Source organism: Toxotes jaculatrix, chromosome 7 (assembly GCF_017976425.1).
Source record: "Toxotes jaculatrix isolate fToxJac2 chromosome 7, fToxJac2.pri, whole genome shotgun sequence".
NCBI lineage: Eukaryota > Metazoa > Chordata > Actinopteri > Toxotidae > Toxotes > Toxotes jaculatrix.
This window is the reverse complement of record NC_054400.1, coordinates 18,910,916-18,935,643: the sequence shown is the minus strand read 5'-3', so window position 1 is coordinate 18,935,643 and position 24,728 is coordinate 18,910,916. Positions and strand designations below refer to the sequence as shown.

The 24,728-nt window shown below is 43.0% G+C and overlaps 1 protein-coding gene across 2 annotated transcripts in view; it reads right to left on the bottom strand.

Moving 5' to 3' along the window:
• Positions 1 to 24,728, bottom strand: part of tcf7l1b (transcription factor 7 like 1b) — a 32,143-nt gene that overhangs the window by 4,052 nt on the left and 3,363 nt on the right. For both annotated transcript variants that reach the window (XM_041042295.1, XM_041042296.1), the window contains exons 4-7: positions 8,628 to 8,711; positions 1,234 to 1,369; positions 1,033 to 1,135; positions 464 to 547 (exon numbers count right to left, since the gene is read on the bottom strand). In XM_041042295.1, the coding sequence (XP_040898229.1) occupies positions 464 to 547; positions 1,033 to 1,135; positions 1,234 to 1,369; positions 8,628 to 8,711 (407 nt within the window). The remainder of the gene's footprint in view (positions 1 to 463; positions 548 to 1,032; positions 1,136 to 1,233; positions 1,370 to 8,627; positions 8,712 to 24,728) is intronic.

Genomic DNA, 24,728 nt, shown 5'->3' with positions numbered 1-24,728 from the left:
GAAGTTTAGCTCTGAGAGAAAAGACAAGAGAGGAGTACTGAATGCCAATAATGTGTTCACTCTATTTAAGAAGCTGAACTTGTCTGTGATAGACTTAGACCTCACATCCCTTTGTAGTCCTGACACCGCTGGCTGTCCGTGATCTGACGATGTTTTGTCAAAAGTGGAAGTAACTTTTTTTTTTTTAATTCTGCTTTTTATCCTGAATTTGTGTGGTTGAGAGATATTAAGCAACCGTTCAAAACAAGATTTATGCTATTTCCTCAAAATGCTGCCTTAACAGCTTAACAATGATTACAAAGGAGCTTTAACTGTACACCCGCCATTTATTTCAGCCACAGTCTAAAAACAGGCTGACAAAGAAAGCAAGAGAAGTGTGATTACAGCATGTCATAGAAGCAGCAGATATTAAATGTCTCCCTTTGGGAAGGTGTGGGGGTGTCGCTGAATATGATCTGCTCACCTGGACATGGATGCATTCATTGCTAGCGCTGGATAGGGGTGACGGAATCCCCCCGGAGGGATGGAGTACATGGGCTGGCCCTGCCTGAGAGACAGAAGGAGAGTGAATGAGTGAAAGCTCCAGTGTGAGGTGGATCAAACACAGCTGACAGCTAACCCACCAGCACTAATCCCCTACTCATCAACTCAAATCCCCTGCTTGTGGAACAGCACCATTGCAATTGATTATGAGACCCGTAGAAAAACCCATAAATGTTTGTGAATTCCTCCTGGTAAACTCCTAAATGGTTTAATTTATCATTGTTGTGATATGGTGCACCTGCGCTTAAGACTACATAGCATAAAACTCAAGACACGGCTTTCCAGTTCTTCATCTCGCTGTTGTTTGAAGTTAAGTTATTTCGCTTTAACTGTGGCGTGATGACATGCGACTTCACAGCAAGGGAACATATGCGCACAACAAACTGCTCGGAAAAAGTGATTGGAGATGTCTGTCCCACATATCCGCTATAAACATTTTTGGGTACGAGCATCTGGCTGTGTGGACAGCTGACAGTGGAGGGAACTTACTGCGGCATGAGCCAGCCCAGAGGGTGTGCGATTGAACCGACGGCACCAGGGGACAGGGGGTAGTATGGAGAGAGCTCTGATGGGTGAGGTGTCCTGGGAATACCTGTAGATGATACAGAGAAGAGAAAGCAGCTTTTAAAATGGCATGTCACTTTAGGATCTGCATTGTACAATAAAGTGAATCCATCCATGAGACGTCACCTGTCTTTGGGTCGAGGATCTCTGGGGAGAGGTGTGATGGCGGCGTGCCAGGGGAGAAGTGTTCATTGCTGTAGGTGATGAGGGGCGTCAGTGGATGGACATGGTGGGCATGCTGAACCACTGGGACTTTGTTGGACTGTTGATGAAGAGAAGAAGAGGCAATTTATGAGCAGGAAGCGACTGATTAGCAGCAAGTGTCGGACACAACATTCAAAACAGAGTGAATGCAAAGTAATCCATCAATTCCTGTGCTTACAGATAAAACACGTATACTGCACATGATTTCTGTTGCCCATTTTTCAAAAGAAATGCATGGAGTAAATAGGCCATCATGTGTGAGTGCCCTCCATGGTGAACATCACAGTCTGTGCGTGTGACCGGCCCTGTGATGCAATCTGGACCAGCACCAAGGAACACTAAAAAGCCTTGCAGACACATGCCAAGACCATTACGACCATTTAGCTGAGGAGAGAGCTGTTTGTTCAGTCCAACAAGAAAAACAACAGTGCCACAGAGTCCAAAAGTCACACCAGCAAGCCACAAACAAACACAATCAGGCTAAGGTAAACTGAATACCCATAAACAAGTGGAGACATCATCTCCCACTCTGTCTGACAGCAGTCACTTGATGGGAATAGGCAGACACCCATGGGTGGATTACACAGCCATGTTATACAACAGATGACCCTAATGTTAGGAAAACACTTAAAAATCTGTATAACTTAAGATAAGTGGTGAAGAACAGAGAGTACAGAGATGAAACTTCCTTTTACACACAGTGGGGATCTTTTAGCTGTTTCAACAATACTTTTGAAAAAGAGCTGATCATTGCCAAGATCTAACCGGCACTACGACTACGACGAGGATGATGAAGACAATAATAATAACCAGCGTCTCTACTTTCATTAGGCAGCGCTCAGCCTCGCAGTCATTTCCTCTGGCTGCCTGGCTGAATAGAGCACTTGTTGGCTCAACTTGTCACATGGGAGGGTCAAGGGGTGGGGGAGAAAGGAGTCTTGTTCCTCTAGGCTAACCTTTCTTCAATATCCCTCCCCACCCCCCTCTCAACCTCTCGTCTCTCCCCAACGTGGTCTGCTAGGGAACAAGGTTTGCATTGAGACTTCTGTACACTCTCCTGCTTCACGTTGCTTAGAATTGTTCCAAATCGTAGCTTTTTTTTTCTACCACTTTTTTTTTTTTTTTTTTTTTTTTTTTTTAAAGGAAGGTCCAACCTTTTTTCCTCCTTTTAAATCTTTAGCAAATTGGTTTCTCCCATGTTTAGAGCATGCTTTGATTCTGGTAATGCCAGATGGAGTGAGGAAAATATTTACTGGTGTTAAACATGGCTATATTAAGATCACTTTGCTCTGGACTTTTTTGGTTTCTCCAGACTTAGAGCATATAAGGTCAACGCATACGATGATGCGCAGAGATTTCACACAACACAGAAAGGGCTTTGATACAGTTTCATGGCAGAAATAGTGTTGACTTGCTGGGTTGAAATCCCAGGTCCCACATGTCATGTATATTTGAGTTGTGCTTTGTTGTTCTACTTCACGTACAATATGCCTGCATTTTCCCTATATTGTGAGGGCTGTTTGAGACCTCTAGACCTGGGTGCCAACACATTTTGGGAAGCAGTTCAGTGAGAATTTGAAATGATGCCTTTTAATTATTCATATCCTGGAATACACCAATCGTGTGCTCTAAACATATTTCTAAGTTTGAAGGCACTAGCTTCAACTCTGCGCTGCCTTTCAGTTCAGCAGCCTGACAAAATCCGGATTAAAATGGAGTAGGCAGGTTGAATATATGCAGAACTACTCTGACCTGTATCCTACCTGCCTGAGTTTTTCTGTTAGGAATAAAGGCAACTACATCAGCAGGCAAAGTCCTATCTTTAAATCACAACATTTTTTAATTAAATCACTCAAAATCAGCATAATTTTCTAAACTAATTTAAATGAATTAAGCTCTCCAGAGCTCTGAGAGCATGAAATGTGGTTTTGTAAAACTGAAGAACAAGACTAATGGCTCAATCGTGACTTAAAACTAAACACTAAAGTATCAATGCCTTCTTTCACTTGCTTTATGTGTAGAAGTAATATTCCTCCAGCCCATGACAGCTTCGTATGTCTGGTCATGATCCACAAGCAAAGTGTAATAAGGAAACCACAAGGAACATGAGCCGTGTTTTAAATATAAACAACATCTACGTGATAGGACGGATAAAGAGCAACCTGGAACCAGATGGTATCTACATCTGCAGACAGAAATCATGCTCTTTACATAGACGGGCTTGTTGCAAACAGGTCTGCAGTGGTGCATACCTCTCAGCTAGCAAGTAAAAACACCCAGAGCGAGTGGACTTAGTAGCAGGAAAGTTTTAAAGAAAAAAAAAAAAACAAAAACAGCCAAAAGTTGCTGAGCCGATGCTGAGAAAAGATGTCTGTCTCTTAAGAGGGTTTGAAGCTAAAAAGGCCGAGGTGGCAGTACCTCGCCTGGCTGTCCAACTTGGAACGGCGCTAAGAAAAGCACAGTCCTTGGTCAGTGTGGGTGGAGGGGTGGATTTCATTCAAGCAAACATGTTTTTGGATCCTGCACATCTGAATTGAATTACTAGGCAAACAGCCGATGGGGAAGAGAGCTTAGAACAAACTGAATAACCCCGCAGCTTTGTGTGTCTTTATGCTCGGCGATTCTGGGTGGGAGGCTCAGAGGCCTTTCAAAACTCCAGGAAAGACAGGGTGAAAAGAATGCCTGGCATGCTGAGAAATCCAAGCCTTGTTTGTCAACGCCAACAGGAAGCGGACGTGAGAGGGGACTGACCGTGTCGTATGTCTTTAAAATCAACCGTTCCAAAACTATGCCATTCATCACAGACAACGTGTGCTTTACGTCTGGTCATCGCCTCTGAAAAGGTCAATGGCAGTAATATTCTAGGTTAGAATAATACAGCGCCGAGCGGCGTCATATTACTGGAGTGAATATCCCCAGTGGTCGCTAAATAAATCGAAAGGGCTAACAAAACCAGCAAAGCGTATACTGTACGGCCACACACATAAACAAATCTCATTGAGACCTAGTGTGGTAATAAATATTTTTAAACATTATTCTCTAGTAAATTTGCTGCTGATAAACAGTGTCTTGTGTAATTTCACTCATCCTGCGATGCTAAATTTGTTCGTTTCAGAGTTAGATTGGAATCAAAGCACCGGTTCCTTATTCCATTTCTGAAGAGGATCTTGTCTCTGCAGTGGCCCAGCAGGGCTGCAGACCTCAGATCAGTATTCAGTTCAGTCCTCCCCAAACCTTTGATTTCATGATGGATCCCGGGTTGTTCACTGCCTCATGCAAAATGAGAAAATCTCACCGGACTCCCAGTCAAAGGTCTGTTGAAGCAATACGGGTCGAAAGCAAGTGTATGTACTACTTTGAGAGAAATTAAAAAACAGCATCTTTTTCAGTTAGTATCTCTACTTAAACTGTCGTACGGCCCTGAGTGTTGACGATTGCACCAGACACATGTAGGGAGACAAAAGGCATCTCTGGAATGCTGCTCTAGACCTTGCCACTTCAATTCACTTAAACAATTCGGTGACTAAGTGACTTATGACACGCTGACAGGACCTGGTGCCTGGTTGCCTTTATTACTCTAGGCACTAATACAATATTGAAACAAAGAGGGGGATTCTTGTGTCCCTGTCAAGTGAAGATCAGCCCATATTTGAGCACTGAGTGCACCATGATCTGATAAGTAACCAAGGGACAGACACTCCGGTCAGTTCTACCTCATTAGAGAGTCACAGCTCCTTCTAATCCAGCATAACAGTACCAGTCAGTGTAGTCGGTGCTGACACAGAGAATAGGCCTCATGGACAAATTACTGCAAATGACGGAGTGACCTCAGTGAGGGACGTACGCAGCCTTGACATCATTATCAGGAGACTAATAATGACTGTGAATTGATACGTTGTGAAAGATGAATACGAGATGCAGATAATTCAGACAGCCGCACCACCTCTACTTCCTTCCTTCTTTTCCTCTCCTCTCCTTTGCTCCCTGGTCCAGCTCGGCCACTACTGATGGGCTGACAAGTTCCTCATACTGCATCACCAAGCCCTGCAGCACCTTTGATGTATTATTCATAAGGAGGCAGCCCTCTGAACACAGGAGCTGATATGGGGATTTTGGGGTGCCGGACGTGTGTCTGTGTATGTGCATGCACATGTGCGTATGTGTGTGTGTGTGTGAGTGTGTGTGCATGGTGGGGTGTGGTATGTTCATAGAAAAGCTTGTTCCCCTCTTCCCAGTCCTCCCAGCCCACCGCTACCACCACCACCACCAGAATTACTACCAAAAGCAATACCAAGTGAATGCTAAACAAACCTGTCTGTTGAATAATTGAGGATCTCAGGCCAGAGCAGGCTCCGATTAGCATAGAGGCCTTATGGACCCAATCTGCACAGTGACAGGACGGTTTTTCCCTGGACTTTTCGCACCCCATCGAATGCTCTGATTCATATTTTACATCGTCTTCTCTTGTTCCATGTTGCCAGAATTAGCAGAAATGTCAAAGCCATTTCAGTTCACCAATAATAATTGCCTTGTTCCCCACAGGCATACGTAGGAATGCAAGATGGCATCATTCACAAAAAATCTTAAAATATCAGCACTGTCATCATGTGGTGGAAGATTAATTTAGTTGCAGGGGCGTCTGAACTGATACGCTGCAAACCCCTAATCATTAAACTAACATTATGCATAGTTAACATGCATATATAAGACATATACATGTGCCTACAAGAAGGTCGCGCAGGATATTCCAAACCATGCCAGGTCGTCATTAAAACAAAACAACAATGTCAGATTTAACACATGCTTGCAGATTGACTGCAGGAGTACAGGTCTGCTTCAGGAGTCCCTGCTGGTGTCTCCTCACCGCCTCTCCTCGGGTCTCTCTCTCTGGCTCCTCTTGGCCCTGGGCAGTAATCCCTGGCCCCCCATGTGTGCCCATCCGCTCCCCCTGCTCTCATTAGTGCAGTGTTGGGGCCTGGGGAGCCTGCAGGCCTGGGGAGCCAGCCTGCTGCTCCCCTCCCACTCTCCCTCTCTCTCCTCGGCTGGAGTAATGAGCACATAATCAGCCTGGCTCCCTGTCAGCAGCAGCACACCAGAGGGGCATGCGGGCTCCTGGCCCAGAGTGGGGGGTAAGGATAGAGCGGGGTGTTTCACTTTCTATCCTCTGTGCCCAGAGTGCGCCGTACCCAGTATTACAGTTTCGCACCACACATCAAATGACCCTGTTGTAACAGGTCATCAGATCAAGCATGGCGACTTCCTCTTTTAGTTCACATAATGGAAGCTATTACACTTTTGGTGAACTTCCCCACCTTTAAACTGCTTTAAAATGAAAGAGTTTTATCATGAGTTTTAATGATAATGTCTCATATTTTTCAGCCTTGAGCTGCCCATTTATTAAAGCTGTCATTTAATTGTAGTAAAAACAGTAAAAAAGATCATAATAAATAGTGTGTCATCTCCCTTAAAAAAGTCCTTTTGAAGCACCAGCTTTAAAAGAATTTAAAATCAAGTTATGAAGCAGTCTGCTAACAATGTAAGACCTGTATAGGAATCTATAAGTCTCTGTGTACAAATAGAAAAGCATTTCAACAACATTTACATGCATGACACACAAGAGCATATACTCCAAACATCAGGAAAGTACCTGTATTTACATAGATAAAAATGGAAGGCTACTTCTTATTCTGACAACATGACTAACAGTTCTGCCAGAAAACAGTTTGATGTCTCACATTCTCAGTCCTCTGCAGTGTCTCTGTCTGCATTGACTTTTCAGGTTTAATGACGTTCAAAGAGACGAAGGCCAAACAAAAAACAGAAAAGCACCAACACTGAGCCACATGAAAAGTAGCAGCAACCACTGAAGGACACAACAGAAACAATGCAGGCAGAGAACTCAGTCTCAGTCAGTGTGCTTTCATTTCCTTTAAATTCAGTTGCCATTACCATACTCATTGTTTTGACTTTTTCCTCTTAATTCTGTCTCCCTACAATGTGGATTCATAATTTCATAATGTTACACATCAACTAAATAAATTAAAATAACTTCTCAGCAACAAAACTTCACACAGAAGCTGCTGTGTCTCAGAGGAAAAAAATCAACAAGGTCACTGAAGGGTCAGCATTTATTCTAATAAAATATCTTTAATTGGTTTCCATTGAGACTTAAGACAGTCCTGGATTCCCATGAGCAAACTCCGTCCCCTTCACAACAATTTCCTATTGACTGTGCTCAATGAGGACTTTGTCATGTGCATCACTGCAGATTCAGAGAATCAACCACAAACTCAGCAAGGACGTCTAGCCAAGACATGTTAGGTCAAGGGGCTGAGCCACAACGTTTCTTATTACTAAAGTGTAGTGATTGTGGCTTTGTGTTCAACATGACTTCCCAAACCAGAAAACGCCCTGATACAATCAAGCAAGTGAGATGTTAGATAGATGCTCCAGTCTTCGCGTTATCTAATGTTTTCAATCCTGAACACACATCCCTCAGCGAAGCCACTAACCAAACAGGTCTGCTGAGGCCCCGCATTGTCTAAACAGAGTGAGACACCATGATGACTAGTTCACACCTGTGTGGGAAAGTTCAGGAATGGCAAGGAGGCTCAAACTCAAGAGATTTATGATGGAGACTGAGTTATTGTAGCAAAGACAGAGAGACTGTTCAGCAGTTGGCCTGCAGGTGCTGGAGGGATTGTGGGGGTGGCTGTGTGCGTGGATGTGAACCAGTGCATTTACATGCACACTGTAACTTCATTATTTCGAATAACTACATTATGGTGATAGTTTGATTAAAGCATTTATATGGTTTGCAGTAAATGGATTCCCCCAACAAGTTTATATGATTTGTTTGATAATTGGTTTAATGTCCCACAGGACATCGCCTGGAGCAAACGTATCAGTGCCACAAAATAAGGACGGAGGCGAAACGCTAAGACTTTCACATTTATAAATTCACTATACCACCATAGATCAAGTTATTTGGTGTATGAAATTTTACTGTGGAAATGTTTGTTTTTTTTTCTCTTCCCTCCCATGCTGCTCTTTTGTCAAACACACTTTCTCTGGTTTAGTCCACAATCTTCCTGACGCATGAACTGAATTAAAACCACACAAGAAATCACACCATGGTGTGCACACGCAACAGTATTTGAAATACTGATTTGTGGTCAATAATACTGATAATCCTGGCTCCAAATTTTATCTTATCTCCAACACAAAATCCTGCTTAACCTGCAGCTTTTGGAGTTTTTTTTTTAGCTTAATCTTGTCATTATCAAATTTTGTTTTGTGTCCTAGTGTCTACTTACTAAATGTCCTGGTGTTGGAGAGCGGGAGTCTTTTAGTCCTGCAGATCCGGGAACATCCAAAAGAGGCCATTTCATCTGCAGGTACTGCGGGTGAGAGAAAAGGAGCAGAATTAAACAACAAAACCAGAGACACTGCAGGGAAAACATGCACAGTGATAAAAACGGAAAAAAAAAAATAGGCAGGATATTGAAACCAAATGGAAAAAGAGTCTAATGTGCAAAAATCAGCTCCTTAATATTTACAATTACTGAACCACAGGGAGCACATCTTTTCCTAGAGCGTGCAAAAGTGGTATGAATGGTGTCAAACCCGCAGAGATCTCCAGCAGACACCTGTACGAGACCCACATTGCTGCTGGAGTCAGACAGTGATTTCTGGCACGGGGGAGAGCAGGGAGAGCGATGTGAACACAACGGACTGGTGGAGGACTGTGAAATTGCCGTTTGTCAAGGAAGAACAAGAGGCCAGCTGTGGGCGCCCATCGCTGAGCGGGTGGGAAGAGACAGCTGGAAGGAAGCCCCATCTACAGAGCAGCGAAAGGTTGAGCTGCGGACTAGAAGGTAACCTCTGTCTGCCTGTCTCAATTTGGTTTGGCCTTTTGACCCGAACATAGCCCCTCCTCCTTCCAGTATCACTGTTTTTCATACACGTACTAAAGTTATCATAACGGGTTGCGCAAGTGTTTGCTTTCCTTCTTTTCTCTCACTTGTCACAAAGGTTTCCACAGCAGTTTGTCTTATTATTACTGCTGCCCGTCCCTTTGCCACTGTGCCATGGCGTAAGAGCTATGTACTCGAGGAGAGGTTTTTGTGATTTACTGCTCGATACAAGCTGAGCTGCTTTTTTTTTTTTTTTTTTTGTCCTCCAGCAATGAAGATAGCATGAAGCCAGAGCTCCAAAAGCACAGCTCAACCATCTGGTTTATGAATCAGTTTAAATACCGGATACAGCAGCTTGTCATGCATGTGGATTTTCTCCCTGGTACAATTTCAAATTAATTAAAAGGGTTTTATATTATAGGTTATGTTTTGCTCGTCCAGGCCCATATACTCCAGACACACAAAGGTATCATAGTTTATTATTTAAGTTGCCTTTTGGATATGTAAGTGTATTATAGGTTGTAATTTCTGTCGGTAAGAGATGGTTGCACAGTCTCACCATGCATCCACTGTAATCATTTTGCGATGTAACTACCGTTGTCATTTACGTAGCATTGTGTATATCAGTACCTATGCATATGCACAGTTTGATGTCCAGCTGTGGAAAACATCTGATGAATGGAAAAGACAAGACACAATATCTGACACCTTAAAAAAATGACTGACAAAACCTGCTAAAGAATTTATGCAAAGCTTTTGTCAACTTTTCAAAAGTTGGTGCAGGATAAATGATGACAAACAAGTAAACTGGAGGAGTCATGCATTCAGGTTTTGATTTTTAAAACTTCATTCATCACTCTGGGTTTGTAAGGAGGAAGGAAGCTTGGATGGCTGTGGGTTAAAAATGGAAAAGACATTATAGCAGGAGGGGGGAAAAGGGAGAGGAGGGAAGAAAAAAAAACATTTTCAGGAATGAGTTTGTCGGAGCAGGCAGAGGGTATTGTTTCCTGACAGCTGGGGTCCAACAGAGCACTGAGGCAGGGGGAAGGGGACCCTTTTTCTCTTCGAAAAGGGGGGAAATTCTTGGAGTTGACATCAGCCCTCTTCATTTTCACTATACTGCTCAAGGCTGAATCGTAGGTTCCAACTAATGGGCCCAAGTCCATACAACTGTCAGGAGGCAGTTGCTTTTAGAGGCTGCTAGCTCCCTATTGAAACTTTACTCTGCTGTGTGCATGGTGCCTAATGAATGCTACTCTCCAGAGAGAAAATCCAAAACAATGCAGTTTTCTCTGTCTAATCTATGTCAATCATGAGTCCTTCCACAAATGAAACAAGCACTATTGTGAGCGTTTGGTCTAGCCCGGCCGTGCCCACCCCGGCTCTCCCACCCAATCCATCCTTTATTTGACAGCTTCTGCCAGGACTGAGGAACATGCCCCCAGGCACTTTTTTTTCCTGAGCGCCTACTTTTCTTTTAATTGCCAGTGTGCCCCATGGAACAACTGTTCACACACTCCCCGAAACATCCAGCCAGGTAATGCCAGCCGCACACTGTCACATTAGCTCCAGTCCAGACTAGAGCAGCACAGCACTCACTAACACATGAGAGTGAGAGAGGGAGGGTGTTTGGGTCTATGAGTTGTTTCAGGAAACAAAAGGCGAGGAATTGCAGGCTATGCTGCTCAGCAGAAACTTTCTCAGAGTTACAGTGAAAAAAAAACAAAAAAACAAGGGAAGTGGAAGAGAAAAAGTCAGGTAGCATTTAAAATGAACAATTCAAATAGTTATGACATGGCTTTATGTGAAGTTAATAATTGTAAAATACTGAATCAGAAGATAATCTAATATCAGCTTAACTGCAAGACATTTAGTAATACTTTGCACATGCCCTTATTTTATTAAAAACAAATACAGACATATGGTCAGGGCCCATAGCAATGTCTGTTTCAGCATGGGAGCTGGAAGCTCTGGTAAATAGACTCGGACAGAGTACTGAAAGAAATGTGTAACTAAAGTGAAGTTTAGCTGATCCATTTCTGTAGCTCTCTAATTGTCTTCCAGCCTTCCCTGATGCCTCCAACACTCAGAATAGACATCAGTAGAATGTGCTACTTTTACAGGACCCAGATGCGACAAAGGTGGCAGTGATGCCACTGAAATTTTCCAAAAAGCTGCACTGGAGCCCTTTGGTTTTTTGAACTGAGAGAATACAACATATGCTCTGGGGCATGTGGCCTGCCAGAGCTGGGTTCTAATTGTTACATTGCTCTCACAGAGCGGAGGAAAACACAGCCAAGAGTCTTTGTCATCTCTGAAGTGTGTGGTGCCATACTGCAGGCCAACATCAGAGCATGGAGAAGAGACAGATGTCTGGACATTTGCTGTCAAACTAAGTCAGACACTTTGCCAAAAGGACAGAAAAAATCCCAAACTTTGCTAGCAACTATCTGCCGACTTCAGAGCTGCAATGAGAAGTCACAATGGCTGTCAAAATAAGACAAATATAAATTATATTTCCAATTCGGAAACTGAGGGGAAAAAAAGCAAAAAATGCCCAATAACCACAACTACCTAAAACCGATTATATGTCTGGACATTTGTGCTAAATTGGGTTAACTCAATCAATCAGGAGCAAGCAATCAAACAAACAACAAATAAAAGAGTGAATATGAATAAAGTGGCAGCTCAGACGAGGCCTGACACTCGTGAAATGGCTTCGCCCAACTTGTGGTGAATAGCAGAGCAGCAGGAATGCCTCCATGGATCGCTCCAGCAGATAATGTCAATCACCTACTGTGTGGAGAACCCCTCCCCATTGTTTTCTTTTACCCCCCAACAGAAAACAAATGGGCCACACAGCTTGCTGTTTGGCTGAGGTGTTAATTACCGTCCCCTGCCCATATGAACAACAGCTTCATACAATAGCCCTGTCAGGGCCCCGACACAACAGTCCCTCCCTGGTTTTCTCTGCTGATATCGCCTGCTCATGCAGGGCCATTGACACCTCAACCTGGTCTATGCATGAAACACAATTAAAAGCTTTTGGGACAAAGACAATGTGATAAGTAGCCCCCGCCTTGACTCAGAGTTTGCATTAAGGTTCATTGTTTGCCAACATTAGAGGCAATTACACTGACAATTCTTAAGCAAACCTCGGCAGTCATTGTGCTAATTAGTGTGTAATTGATGGGGAAACGACAAGCAGCTCAGCTGGTCAGACCCGTAATGCACTACCAGGGCCACTGCAAATATTTCTGAATAGGGGGTACCGTGTCCTATTATCCAGTCCACTATGAAGTAAGAAGATTAGTCAGGGAGGAAGTTATTAATTAAAGCTATCCTAAAGGACAATACAAAGAGAAAGAAAGAAGAAAAATATTTTGTTGACAGTGTGACTGTAGACAAGGATTTGTCTTTTTCATCCAAACCGACTACATGGATTTCTAACCCTGGATCATTTTTGGCTTTCTGTGCTTATTAGTGGAAATGTGTTACATCTACCTGCGTTTAGTTGCTGAATACAAATCAGTCACATCAGACACCCACAAAAAACTGTTAGAACTACTGCTGCCCCCTTTTTCAGCTCATCACCTAGTCTCGTGGTTTACTTTATATTAACCCTGACAAGCCCGTGGTGCCGCAGCGGAGACAGCATACTGCTAATGGCTACCACATTTGAAGTGTCCATTAGCCCATAGAGGAATGAAGTTAAGTGACTATGACAGGGGTACTCCCTCAGTTTGCCGGGCCTCTATTGTGACCCGGTTGGTCGTCCTGCACTCTTATTCACAGCCAGTAAAAAAAACTGGGTCAAAGGTCAGACATCCACAGTGCTGTGGTTCCTATGGTAACGTGGCCTATTAAGGCCAGGCTCATTGGCCTCTTAACATGCTCTTGTACACAAAAGAACTATTAGTGCAAAGAGGGAGAGAGAAGAGTGAAGAGGGGAGGCAGCACCAGGGAGGTCCCAACAACACAGCGTCAAGGTTTTTCCAAGATTTCCAAGATGGTTCCACACTTCGCCTACAGCTCCATCTATCATACAATATCAATAGTCCATTCAAGGGACTTAGAGGATGCACAGTAGAATCTATTGTGAGTGTAGCAATTTATTATTCCAAGATGACTAAAAAAAATATATATGTGTTGTAACAGTTTGTACTGCTTACAAAGTGCAGAAGTTCACATTCTGCAAACAAAAGACTTCCAAGATTCAGATTTGAAATACTCAGTGAGCGAATGAGTGTCATATGACTGCCTCATGCATATTCTGTACAAGGCCAAACTGGCCGGCAAAAGTCCTGGGAGTGAACATATTGCTGTTTCAGTAATAAAACAGCATTAACAGAGAACAAGGCCAAGACAAACCCCCCTCCCCCCAAAAAAGCTTCTTTAACATTCTATCCCAGTGAGTGAGCTCTGACTTCAGCAGGAGTTTGTATTTTTTGCAACTCTAGCAATTTTTTGTTTCAGGGTTTTTTTTTTTCCTTTTGCATGACAGGATCCTGAGTTACTGCTTCCTGCATCTAGAGTGATATCGTTGAGCTCACACCAGTATTTAAATGACCCCGCCACTGTTCTTAGTCTGGCTTGGTGACTTTCAGGTACTTTTAATCAAAACATTTTTAAACTGGGGTTAAAGTTAGGAATACGTACGTAATTCTGTTACACAGCACAAGAGCGAGTCATATAAAACCCACTGTATAATTAGACACACAAGAAAATAATTATGCATCTGGTAAGAGCAAGGCCATCTCATAAAGAGAGAGAGGAGGGTGCGAAGCTATTCAAGTCAATTATGTGAAGTCATTTATGTGGTTTCCCGTACCTGGGAGATCTAGTTTCAGTGGTCACAGTCTGCTTCACTTAATGTCAGTGTGATCTCATGTCAAGATGGGCTACAACCCGCATGTCAAAGATGTCGTCCTTTTCCATGTCCTGTGGCATTGTTTGTCCAGTCGCACAGGAACACAACTTTTTATTGTTTGGGGAGTAGCCCCGTTTCATTGAAATTCACAGCCATAAACGTCTGTATAATTAACTCCAGAACACGAGGTGGTTACCAGCGACTGGCTGGATGTTTACAGTAAAGCTCGACTTAGAAATCAAATGTGTGTGCAAATCTAGGTGCGTGCGTGTGTGTGTGCGTCCAAGTCTACGCCAATGACACACAAGTGAGACCTGAATTTTTCATTTATGACCAAACACAAATTGACTGGAGACAGCATGGGTTACCAATATAATACAGAGTTCCTGCCAAGGCATTTAGGAGGCAATAATAAGTCCAGCATGCACCTCTCACTCTGAACAGGGCAAATACCACAGCACAGTAATCACTCCAAAGTCTCAGTGAAGACATAAAAATAATCTTTTTTTCTTCTTTTTCCAGAAATTGCACATAAATATTTACCGCCACTCTCCAAGAGTAAATTTGAGCACGCCTGCTAAAAGTGTGTATTTTTTTTCTGACAGGGCACAGTGGGTGATTGTTTCCCTGTTTTTTTGTTTTTGTTTTTTTGTTTTTTTTTAGCTTTTTTTGGCTCTTTTTTAAAAAAAAATCTTGCTAAGAGAAGTTGACAGAGGCAGGAGAGGCAACGAAGCATCTTGAAGGGAAAAAGTCAGTTTTGAGAAACTGAGGTGGGCATAAGTGGGTGTAGTGGTGAAGGCAAGAGAGAGAAAAAAGGCCCTAAATTAAACACATTTGTTTCTGCTCTCACATACCACAAGTCTTATGAAAACAGAGGGCTGATTGTGTTCACTCTGCAAGTCCACCCCCCCTACCCTCCCCTCTCTCTCTTCACCACCACCCAGCTCCACACCCCCACCCCCCTGTCCTGAGCAGCAGCAACCCCTCCCCCCCTCTCTCTCACACACACACACATGCATACACACAGCTGCCTGCAGATGCCTCCTGTGTTTGCTCTGTGAGTGCAGGCGCAAATCTCCAGGCCCTGCAGACTTCTGGGCCCTGCCTCATCTCAGTTTTTACTACCTGACATCGCTATCACCCCACTGCTAACCCCACTCACTTCACTCTCCGTCTCCTCTCCGCCCTCCCCACCTCGCCTCACCCCGCCGCCTGCCCCTCCAGCTCTGTCCTACTCTCAAACACACAGACACATTCACACTCCACAGGTATGCTCCGTCCTGTCGCACAGGGACACACAGAGGCTGACTGTTAGAAATGAAACCCGCATCATTTATGAACACTTTTTGAAACATTTAAGGAGAGATGACCAAAAAATAAAAAATAAAATGTTTAACTGTTCTAATTTTGCTAAGAAATCAGTTGAGAAGAAATCATATGAGCTAGAAGCAAAACAGTTTTTTTCACACTCCTACAATGTGCGACACAGTGCACTACTTACTACCATGACATTCCCCAGGATTAGTTATGTGTATTGTCAGCAGACTGCAGGGGGGTCTGGAACGTGGCCAAAGCATTCGTTTTTATACCTGAAACATTTGTAAAAGTCGTTCCCCTGCAATCTAGAGGATTCATTTTCATCACGCTCCACGTAGTGATATTGAGTGTTAAATCATGATCCAGCGATAGGTTTGGCTGTAAATTCAATTCACGCTCACATCCGAGGGCTCGTCTTACGTGTCTTGAAACTTGGTGGAGAATACATTTTCCAGTAAGAACGTATAGGTTTTCGGTGGTTGGAGAAAAAGCCTTTAGAGGATGTGGTTTGGTCAGGAGGTTCCCTACTTCTTCAAGGTTCATCAAGTCTCTTAAAAGCAAAGCAGCGGAGCAGAAAAATAAACAAGGGATCGTCAATCATTTGTGAATGACAGTTTTTTTCATCTGTTGATATTAAATGAATGATTTTTATTCATTTTGAGAAAAGAGAGATGTTTTTTAGAAGCTCACATTGATTAATGGAGGCTGTTCCAGGTTTTCAGAATCAAAAAACGTCTTCATGATATTAACCAGACCACTGAGATCTCAAGGCTGGACATGAAATTTAAAACAACGTATCCAGCTGCTGCTATCTTTCAGTTTCAATACAATCTAATGAGAACGGTAAGGTGATTACGATCAGGGGCTGCTGTAAATATCAGATTCCCAGGGACAGAGTTTAGGAGGGCCCCTTACAATTACACAGTATTCAGGAATGCAGAGCATGAACCACAGTAACATGGAGCTGAAGACAAATGCTCACATCCCATTTTGGATGTTGAGCTCGCACCACACGACGGAGAAGGCTTAGGAACAGCACAAAATAAGTAGGAAAGTTTATCTTTCATGAAGAGCTGTTTCTGTGAGCCCCAAATCTGCGCCACAATGCAACAAACTTCTGCTCAATCCAAACTCCACACTTCTGCAAACAATTAAGCGTTAACCCAAGAACTGTAAGCTGCTCAGAGAGAGAAAGAGAGACAGAGAGAGAGAACGAAGGGGGAGTGACTGGAGAAAGAGAGGGGTGCTTGTGCACAATTACAGCAGGGATTTATGGCCTGAGAAACAATTTATAAATCACAGCGCCTGAGCTAATGTGCTCCAGATTGTTCTCCATGCAGCTGCAATTTTGGTCTGCGTGAAACGGCATAATAAACCTGGCTGGAGGACATGTTTGGGTGGGTAGGGGGGTTGGGGGTGGGGAGGCCAGGAGAAAAGTTGAGATTGTGGGTGGGGGCTGATATGAGGGTGAGGCTGTGGGCTCACAAAGTTTCTGAGGTGTTTTGAACAAAGAAACTGAGAGGTGTTTTTTTTTTTTTTTAACAGACTGGTGTGAGATTTTGCTGAGGTGCAATTCTTGATTGTTAATATCGACAGAGCAAGTGAGGATAAGAGGGTCTTTGCAGAAATTTTAGCAATATAAATTCTCAAATTATACAATGTTATGCGCATTAATAGTAATTAAGGGATGGTTTCTAAGGTAAGAATGAACCAGCACGGTAGCAATGAAACTCCTCCAAAACAAGAACTCTAACTGAATAATTACACAAGTTTCCACTGAGAAACAATTATAGTTTCAAGCCCAAACTCTAAAACAGTTTTATGAGCAAATTGCGAAACTGTAACTATATCCTCAAAATTACACCCTTGACATAAGTGAAAATTAATTTTAGGTTATAATAAGAAAAGACAAATGTTGCAAACTGATCTCTTCACTGCGGCTGCAGGCTGGTGTGGACGAAGAGATCGGATGTGCTGAGGGGAAGCCTGGGCTTTTGTGGCCACTCAGCCAACTGGCCCTGAACCTTGACCTCTAACCCTTCACCCTGGGGGGCAAACAAAGCTCTGAGTGACATCTGAAACTAGACACTCTGTGGGGAGAGAGTGTCTGGACAGGACTCAAATAACCCCATTAACTCTGCAGAAAAGATTTATAGCTTTTTATTCTGCCCCTGCAAATCTCGAAGCTGAAGAGTCACACAGACCTGTCAAAAATAGTCAAGCAATTAGAGGTGTGAACCAAGTTGCATCTTGTTTACTTGCCAATATCTCCATCTTGCATGAAGATAAGCAAAAATTTTCCATAATTAACGGCTCAGAGTCGAGTTGTGATTAGCAGTGAGACACACATATGCCAGCAGTTAGTCTGTAGCAAAACAAATTCAGCTTAATGCGAGCAACATGAAGCTAATCTTCAGGCGGTTTTCAGAGAGTCACTGATGCATATTCACCAGCACCACTGGTGGATTCTATACAATGGATTACGTAAACAGCTCTGGCATTAGCGTACTGTAAACAAAAACAGAGAGAAAAGTTGATGGTAAATGTGCTGCGGTGAATACGAGCCTCCGTCGCCAGAATGCTGAAAGCCACTGTAGTATTTAAATCAGGCAAGGAGGGAGGAAGACTGGGCCAAGCATTCTGTAGCTCAGCTGTGAGGCTCTAAGCCGTTGCCCTAGGGTCTTTGTCCTGCCTTTCAGGGCAAGTCTGAGGTAGTCAAAGACCCTATTCATGACCGGCGCTCCCCCTGCCAACACACCCATACAGCCCCAGTCAAGTCAGCCGAGAGCTATAGAGCCTTCCCATTTCACACGAGAATCAGACCTGCCCCTAAAGCCTGCTTCAGGGATTTCCAATAGCCAGCCCCTCCAACCCATGTACAAATCAAACAAAAGGGCTCCTTGGCCTACTCCATGTCATATAGGGCTGATTAGATCTTTTTTTCCCTAATGTAGCTACTCTACATTTGAAGCAAATAAGTCAGTCACATTTGTAGGGATTTGGTATCTGGCCATGTAAATGGATGAGGGATAATGTCAGCGGAGGCACGGAGCTGCCGTCCAACACCCGCTACACGCATCGTTATCACCTGCTACACGATTCACCTCACGTTAGTACACACTTCTCAAAAAGAGAGGAACCAAAAGACCAACCTGAGCACATCAAATGATGAAATCTCAGAACAAAGAAACCCAATGATGCTGATCATCTGAGGCAGACACGCGGGGAAACCCACTATCACTAAAGAGCGCCTTGTGTCTTAGGACCACAAGTCCCTCAACCACGACCGTTACTCATAATTAATCAAGAGCATTACCTCATAATTTTAAATTGAGTAGATTAGTTCAGGAAAGAGTGATGCATCCTGTGGCCAAGGAAAATGTAAAAATATCAGCCCATCAGAAGTTTCTGCTGTTTATTCTAACAGGATCCACAAGTCTGGACTTGAGATAAGGAGGCTACACATTTTAGATAACTTGTGCCTTTGCTGGGCTTTAATTGAATTTGATGCTCTGCAGAACATTGTGACTTCTTAACAAGTACAATTGGTTTATGAGGGTAACTGGGGGAAGCAAGGGGCACCCAGAGGTTAAGTTATTATCAAAATTAGGGCAAGTGGCCCAATCTCATGGGAAAATTGTTCTTATATGTATAATATTTAACAAAGACTTACACACTCATTGGACTTATCAAGGCACAATCCTATTCTTTTCCCATCCTAACCTTAACCAAAAACAGGTCTAACTTAAAAAAAATATAACTTAACTAAATAAGTCATGACAATCCCATAGACATTTGGCAAATAAACAAATGTATAGTTGTGTTAAATAAACAAACAAAAAAAAAATCCCAAATATACTTTTTCTATGATCACCAAGCGAATACACTGACGCTCACAATAACGGCTAAAATAACTAAACACAAAGTTGTTACCGCTCTTACTTTCACAGCTACTTATAGGACATACCAGTCATGTACTGCATATGTAACAACCAAAATTCTACTTCAACTACTCCTATTTTTAACCATAACTCATCTTTTCTCGTTGTATTTAAGACAAATTTAGTAAAAGTAACCACACAGTAACACATGTCCGTTTCGTATGAACGTGTCAAACATGGAAAAATCCCTTTAAGATTTATGTAGCCAAACACACGATCCATTACATACGCTACGTGTGTTTTTAGAGTCAGAGCTAAATTCAGATTACAGATGGCACGTCAGTCTCATCAGTTGCACCATTGGTTACAGCTCTAAGTGTATGGAATATGTAATTTATTATTATTTATCAAAGATGGATCTATACTGCAGCTTAAAATACAAATAAAAGGAAGAGGAACAATGTTCTTTTATTAGTAATCGCCTACGTAAGTTAAAACTAATCCAGTCAACCACACACTGGTTAAGGCCTGTGTGCAGTGGGTCACACGTGTACGCAAGTGCAATGTGTTGACGTGACATGTGTCTGTCAGGGGACATGAGCAGCACCAGCGGTCCAAACCTGCTCCACCGTTACAGGGAGAAACTCAGTGGGAAGCAGCCAAACTGATTTATAACTTCAACAAGAAGAACAGCTGCTCTGCTCGCTGTCAGCTAACCTCATCCTGGACGGATATCCATCCACTTCTTAATTTAGTATGACCACTACAGCCTTATACTGATACTACACACAGACTGTATGACATGGCCTTTAACAGACCCTGTGCAAGGAGAGAGCAGTTTTATGCCCTGTATGTGAACTGAAGAAAAGCCTGATACAGATCTTAGCAGTATTGATGCTACATGCATGATCTGATAGCCTCCTGCTGTTTGCTGATTGGACTGTGACTGTAAGGGAATGGCGAGGCATTGCGGTCTACAGCGGAGGAGCTGTGCTCTGTTGGAGACAGAATCCCTCAGATAAGTGAGTGCCTCAAGGTCTGGAAGCTGGCCCACCTCGGGATAACAGGCAAAGGAATAGCAGGACCCGTATCTGCCCCAGTTTATGCTCCCACCACCACATCTCATCAACAATCTCTCCTCCTGCCTGCTCTCTCTCCCTCTCCTGCTGCCTGCAGTGCTTAAACTGAAAACAGCTGCTTGGAATACCAGACTGATGAAACCCTGTTTAGAGCTTTTTCTTTTTCTTCCTACTGTACAATCACGTTTTATTAGCATGGAGTGAAGCATTTAAGGTACAATTATGGAGGGGAAAACATTTCTTTATGTGTGTTAAACAGTAGTGGTTATGGCTATAAGAGGGACACATACACTTATATGGGACAGTCCAACAGTTCACTGCGCACTGCACTGCCACCCTGAAGTTGTATCAGTTAGGTACCAGTGTGGCTGCAAGTAAGGGCTGTTTTCAAAATCAGTTAATCTTATGGGTTGAATTCAATCATGTAATTGATTGGTTGATCAACAGAAAATTAATGTCTAACTATAATTTCTGGGAAATGATGATGATGATGGACATTCTGCACTGTTTTCTGAAAATTTAGATGATTACTCAACAAAGTAATCAAATCATGAAAACAATCATTAGTTGAAGCCATGATGTCTTGTCTCAGCTCAATAATTTAGTCTGACTAACAGACCATGAATCAAAATAAATCCAAACTTCTGACATGATGAAATGACTCAAAAAAGACAAGAGAAGCTACAAAGAGCTCTTGTTGCTATTTAAAGGGCTTTCTGTGGATAAATTAGTTGGGGAGATTATTCCATGATCAAAAATTGTTTCAGGACTGTCGTCACATGTGGGTGAGACCTGATAAATCCAGGGACCCACCCCTCCCCCTCTTGCACTAAGACTCCATGTTAATACCACAGAACAGACATGACTAAGCTGGTATTCACATGATACGTGCCTGCACCTCCCACACCTCCATCACCTAATTTGTGGCAAAAACTTTTCTGTTTTCTTTCTTTGATAATTAGCAGCTGTATGGAGTCACCGAGCTTTAGAATCCCATTGCTTCATCCTCCTCCTGCCTTTGAGGCTCAAACTAGCTCAACCCTGCAGTGACCATTCACTACATGGGCATTGCAACAGCTCGAAAGTAAAGACAGAACGTGTGTAGACATGTCCACAAAAAGATGGTGATTTTTTTTTTTTGTTGACTGACACATTTTAATATCTAACTCTGCAACAGAAGTTTTTTGTTGCTATGGTGTCGGACAGACACAGTCAACAATTTAAATGTTTTAAAAGCTGTACAGAAAATACAAGATTTTGGAGTGAACTCAGGTGTGTTAGAGATGTTCACCTTTGGCCAAATGTCCCCCCAACTCAAACACCGGTTCGCCCAAATTTTCTCAGGGAAAAGCAATATGTACCCAACTATGCAGCAGCTCTGGCCAAACATAGCAAATGAGAAAAACACATAAATTGATAAAAACACATTTGCACACATATTCATCTTGGCACATCAAAGGGATTCATTGATGTCACTGAACATGGGGAGTCTGCGGCTGGAGAGGGGAGATGTTGGTTATCCATTCCTCAAAGGGTGCTGAGATGCTCCTGATGGGCCCCGCGCTTGAGAGCCAGAGAGCGCTATAAACAGAATTTCTAATGTCAGGCGGAAGGGTGGGCGGGTGGGTTAGGTAGTGAACTAGCAGGCTATGGGGTAGCGGGAGGAATTGACGCCAGCTCATGCTTTCCACAGAGACCAAAGAGGGAAGGATACAGACCAGGACTGACACCATTTCACACAGTTCTACACAAGTGTTATGAAGGGAGCATGAGCACAAAATGCAAACTGTATGTCCCTGTTGAAGTCCATAAGAACAGTTCAGTGTGAAGCTACTGAAGCTATAGATCATAACAAGTGCTTTTTGGTTACACAGTGAGTGATTCATACATGTAAAAGCACGTAAAATGGAACATTAGAAACATGTTACAGCAATATAATTACCACAGTAAACTGCTTTGGTTTGTGTTGCATGTGACCTATATTACCCCTGTGTAGTATAAATGTAATTGCTGAGACATACTGTTGTTGAAATACATAACGATTTAAGAGCAATCAATTAAAATGCCTCTAGTCTAAAAAGTTAAATTAAATCCAAGCCTCTTCCCCTGCTTCTCCAACTAAATCAAGATTAATTTAATATTTCAAAAACAAATTTTTTGCCAAATTTAATTTAATTTCCTCAAGCCTGAGCATTGAGTTCATTATCAAAATGAATCACTCCAGGCAAGAGCTCTTAGCCAGCGATGGCATTTCTGCGGTTGCTGGCGATCTGTTCCTAATTGAACAGTGCCACTAAATTGATGTAGATGTGTTTGCCTTTGAAGAAAAAATCTTTTAAAAACTATAAACCCAGTCAAAAATGTTAGCTCTGTTGACACAGCGCTTGGTTGAAAAAATATTTGCGCGCTAAGATTCAGGAATACAACACTGAGGGTTGTCAGAATGTGAGCCCTGTACACTGTTCCCTCTGTTGCAAAAGTATCCACATAGCCTCACCTGAACGCCCACCCTCCCCCTCCACCCACACACACACACACAACCAGCCCCCAACACTCTCAGACTTTACACACACAGACGTGCAGCACGCATGGATGCATGTGTGCACATTCACACACATATACACAGCAAGGTGAGTCAAATGCCAAGTGAGCCACCTGATGAAAAGACACCTCAACACAAACAAGCTTTGCTTATGCAGGGAGAGGCCCTTTTATTCAGCGGGACAATGTCTGTGTTGACTTTTCTTTGTCTGCACATTTTTAAGCACCAAAAGCAGGAGAAAGAATGGAGAAAAAAAAAAGAAGTCAGGCAGGCATGCAATCGTAGCCACTGACATGTTCAGACTTATACAAGCTCTCCATTCATATCTCAATCTCAAACTGTTTTCTATTCAACAATCATGCTCGGGAGTTGGAGTGTCCCACTGCGTATTTGATGAAGATATATTTAAGCAGCCAACCTCGCTGTCGCTTACTCGCCACCTCTCACACACAAGAGGCATTTCACTCTTTAGTGATGATGATGATGTACTAGCAGAGTTATCTCAAAGTGCTGATGAAGCTGACAAGAGATGGCGTCAAGCGGAGTGTTGTGCGTTCACCAGTTAAATCTGGCACTGGTCCGTCACTACAGGAACAATGCGGCGATAAGCACATCAATGAATCGACAAACAATAAGCCGGATTTGTCAGGGTGACTTCGTAGGAAAAAAACTCTCTGGCTCCGCACCCCACGGCAGGCAGAAGTCTGGTGGAACATCTCTGCAAACATAAAACCTCCTCCTCAGCTCTCGGTGGATTACAGCGGAATGTCAGCTCCGAGCAGGCTTTAAATCAGTTATGCTTGGCCCTCGGGGGAACTCTGTGCTGATCCCATGTAGGCCTGTCTCTCATTGCTCATGATAGGGTTGCCACATCCAAATTTAAAAGTTCAGGCCTCAAATCCTTCATCATCTAGCACATTGCGAAGTGAAATCACTGCACTGCGACTCTTGTGCAACTCCTCGGATCAATCATTTAGGAGTGTGCACTTTAATACTTCAATACTCGCCTGTATGGACTATATATATATGTGCATTAAACTGTTTCGCCTAGGTGTATCATTACACAATGGCACTAAGATGTCAGACAGTAAGGAAGAGCTGTAAATAGTTACAAGCAGGAAATGTAAAAAATATACGCAAGCGCACACTGTTCTATCTAATTACTAAAACATTAACATTGCACCCACAGCTACACCATGAAACCACAACGTTCCACCTGGAAGTAAAAGCCATTGTCTCCGTTGCCTGGTATTAATCACATGATCTGTTTGAGAGAAACAACTTCAATGTGTCTCATGCAGCACAAGCACATACCACTCCACACTTATAAAACAAATCTGTCAGTCCCAGCAGGGCTTTCCAAGACACACAATCTACTAAAACTGTTTGCAGGCACTGGGATTGTTTGTATCTCAGGACCAGAGAGGTGACAACACAAATTAGGTTACCCTGTGGGCAAACTTTATCTGAGGAGCCAATCAGCATATGCCACAGAATGATGCTGATAAATGTATGTAGAGATCATTAGTTAAACTGAGTCTCTGGCCAGACGTTGGTTCAAGCCACTGGTAAATATCATCCAGTAAATCTGACTGTATTCGACTTTATCCACAGGTGTAAACAAACCAGCACCCGCAGTTCGAGCCTAAATAGGCACTAAGTCGAACCTCTCATCAATCAAATTCCCAGCACTCACACTAAGCCGTGAGCACAGAGCAATATAGAGACCTTGAGACATCTGCTAAGTATGCCAGCTATTGTCTGCCTGCTTGTTTTCTGCCACAGCGATGATTGACACAGTCAGCTCACTCT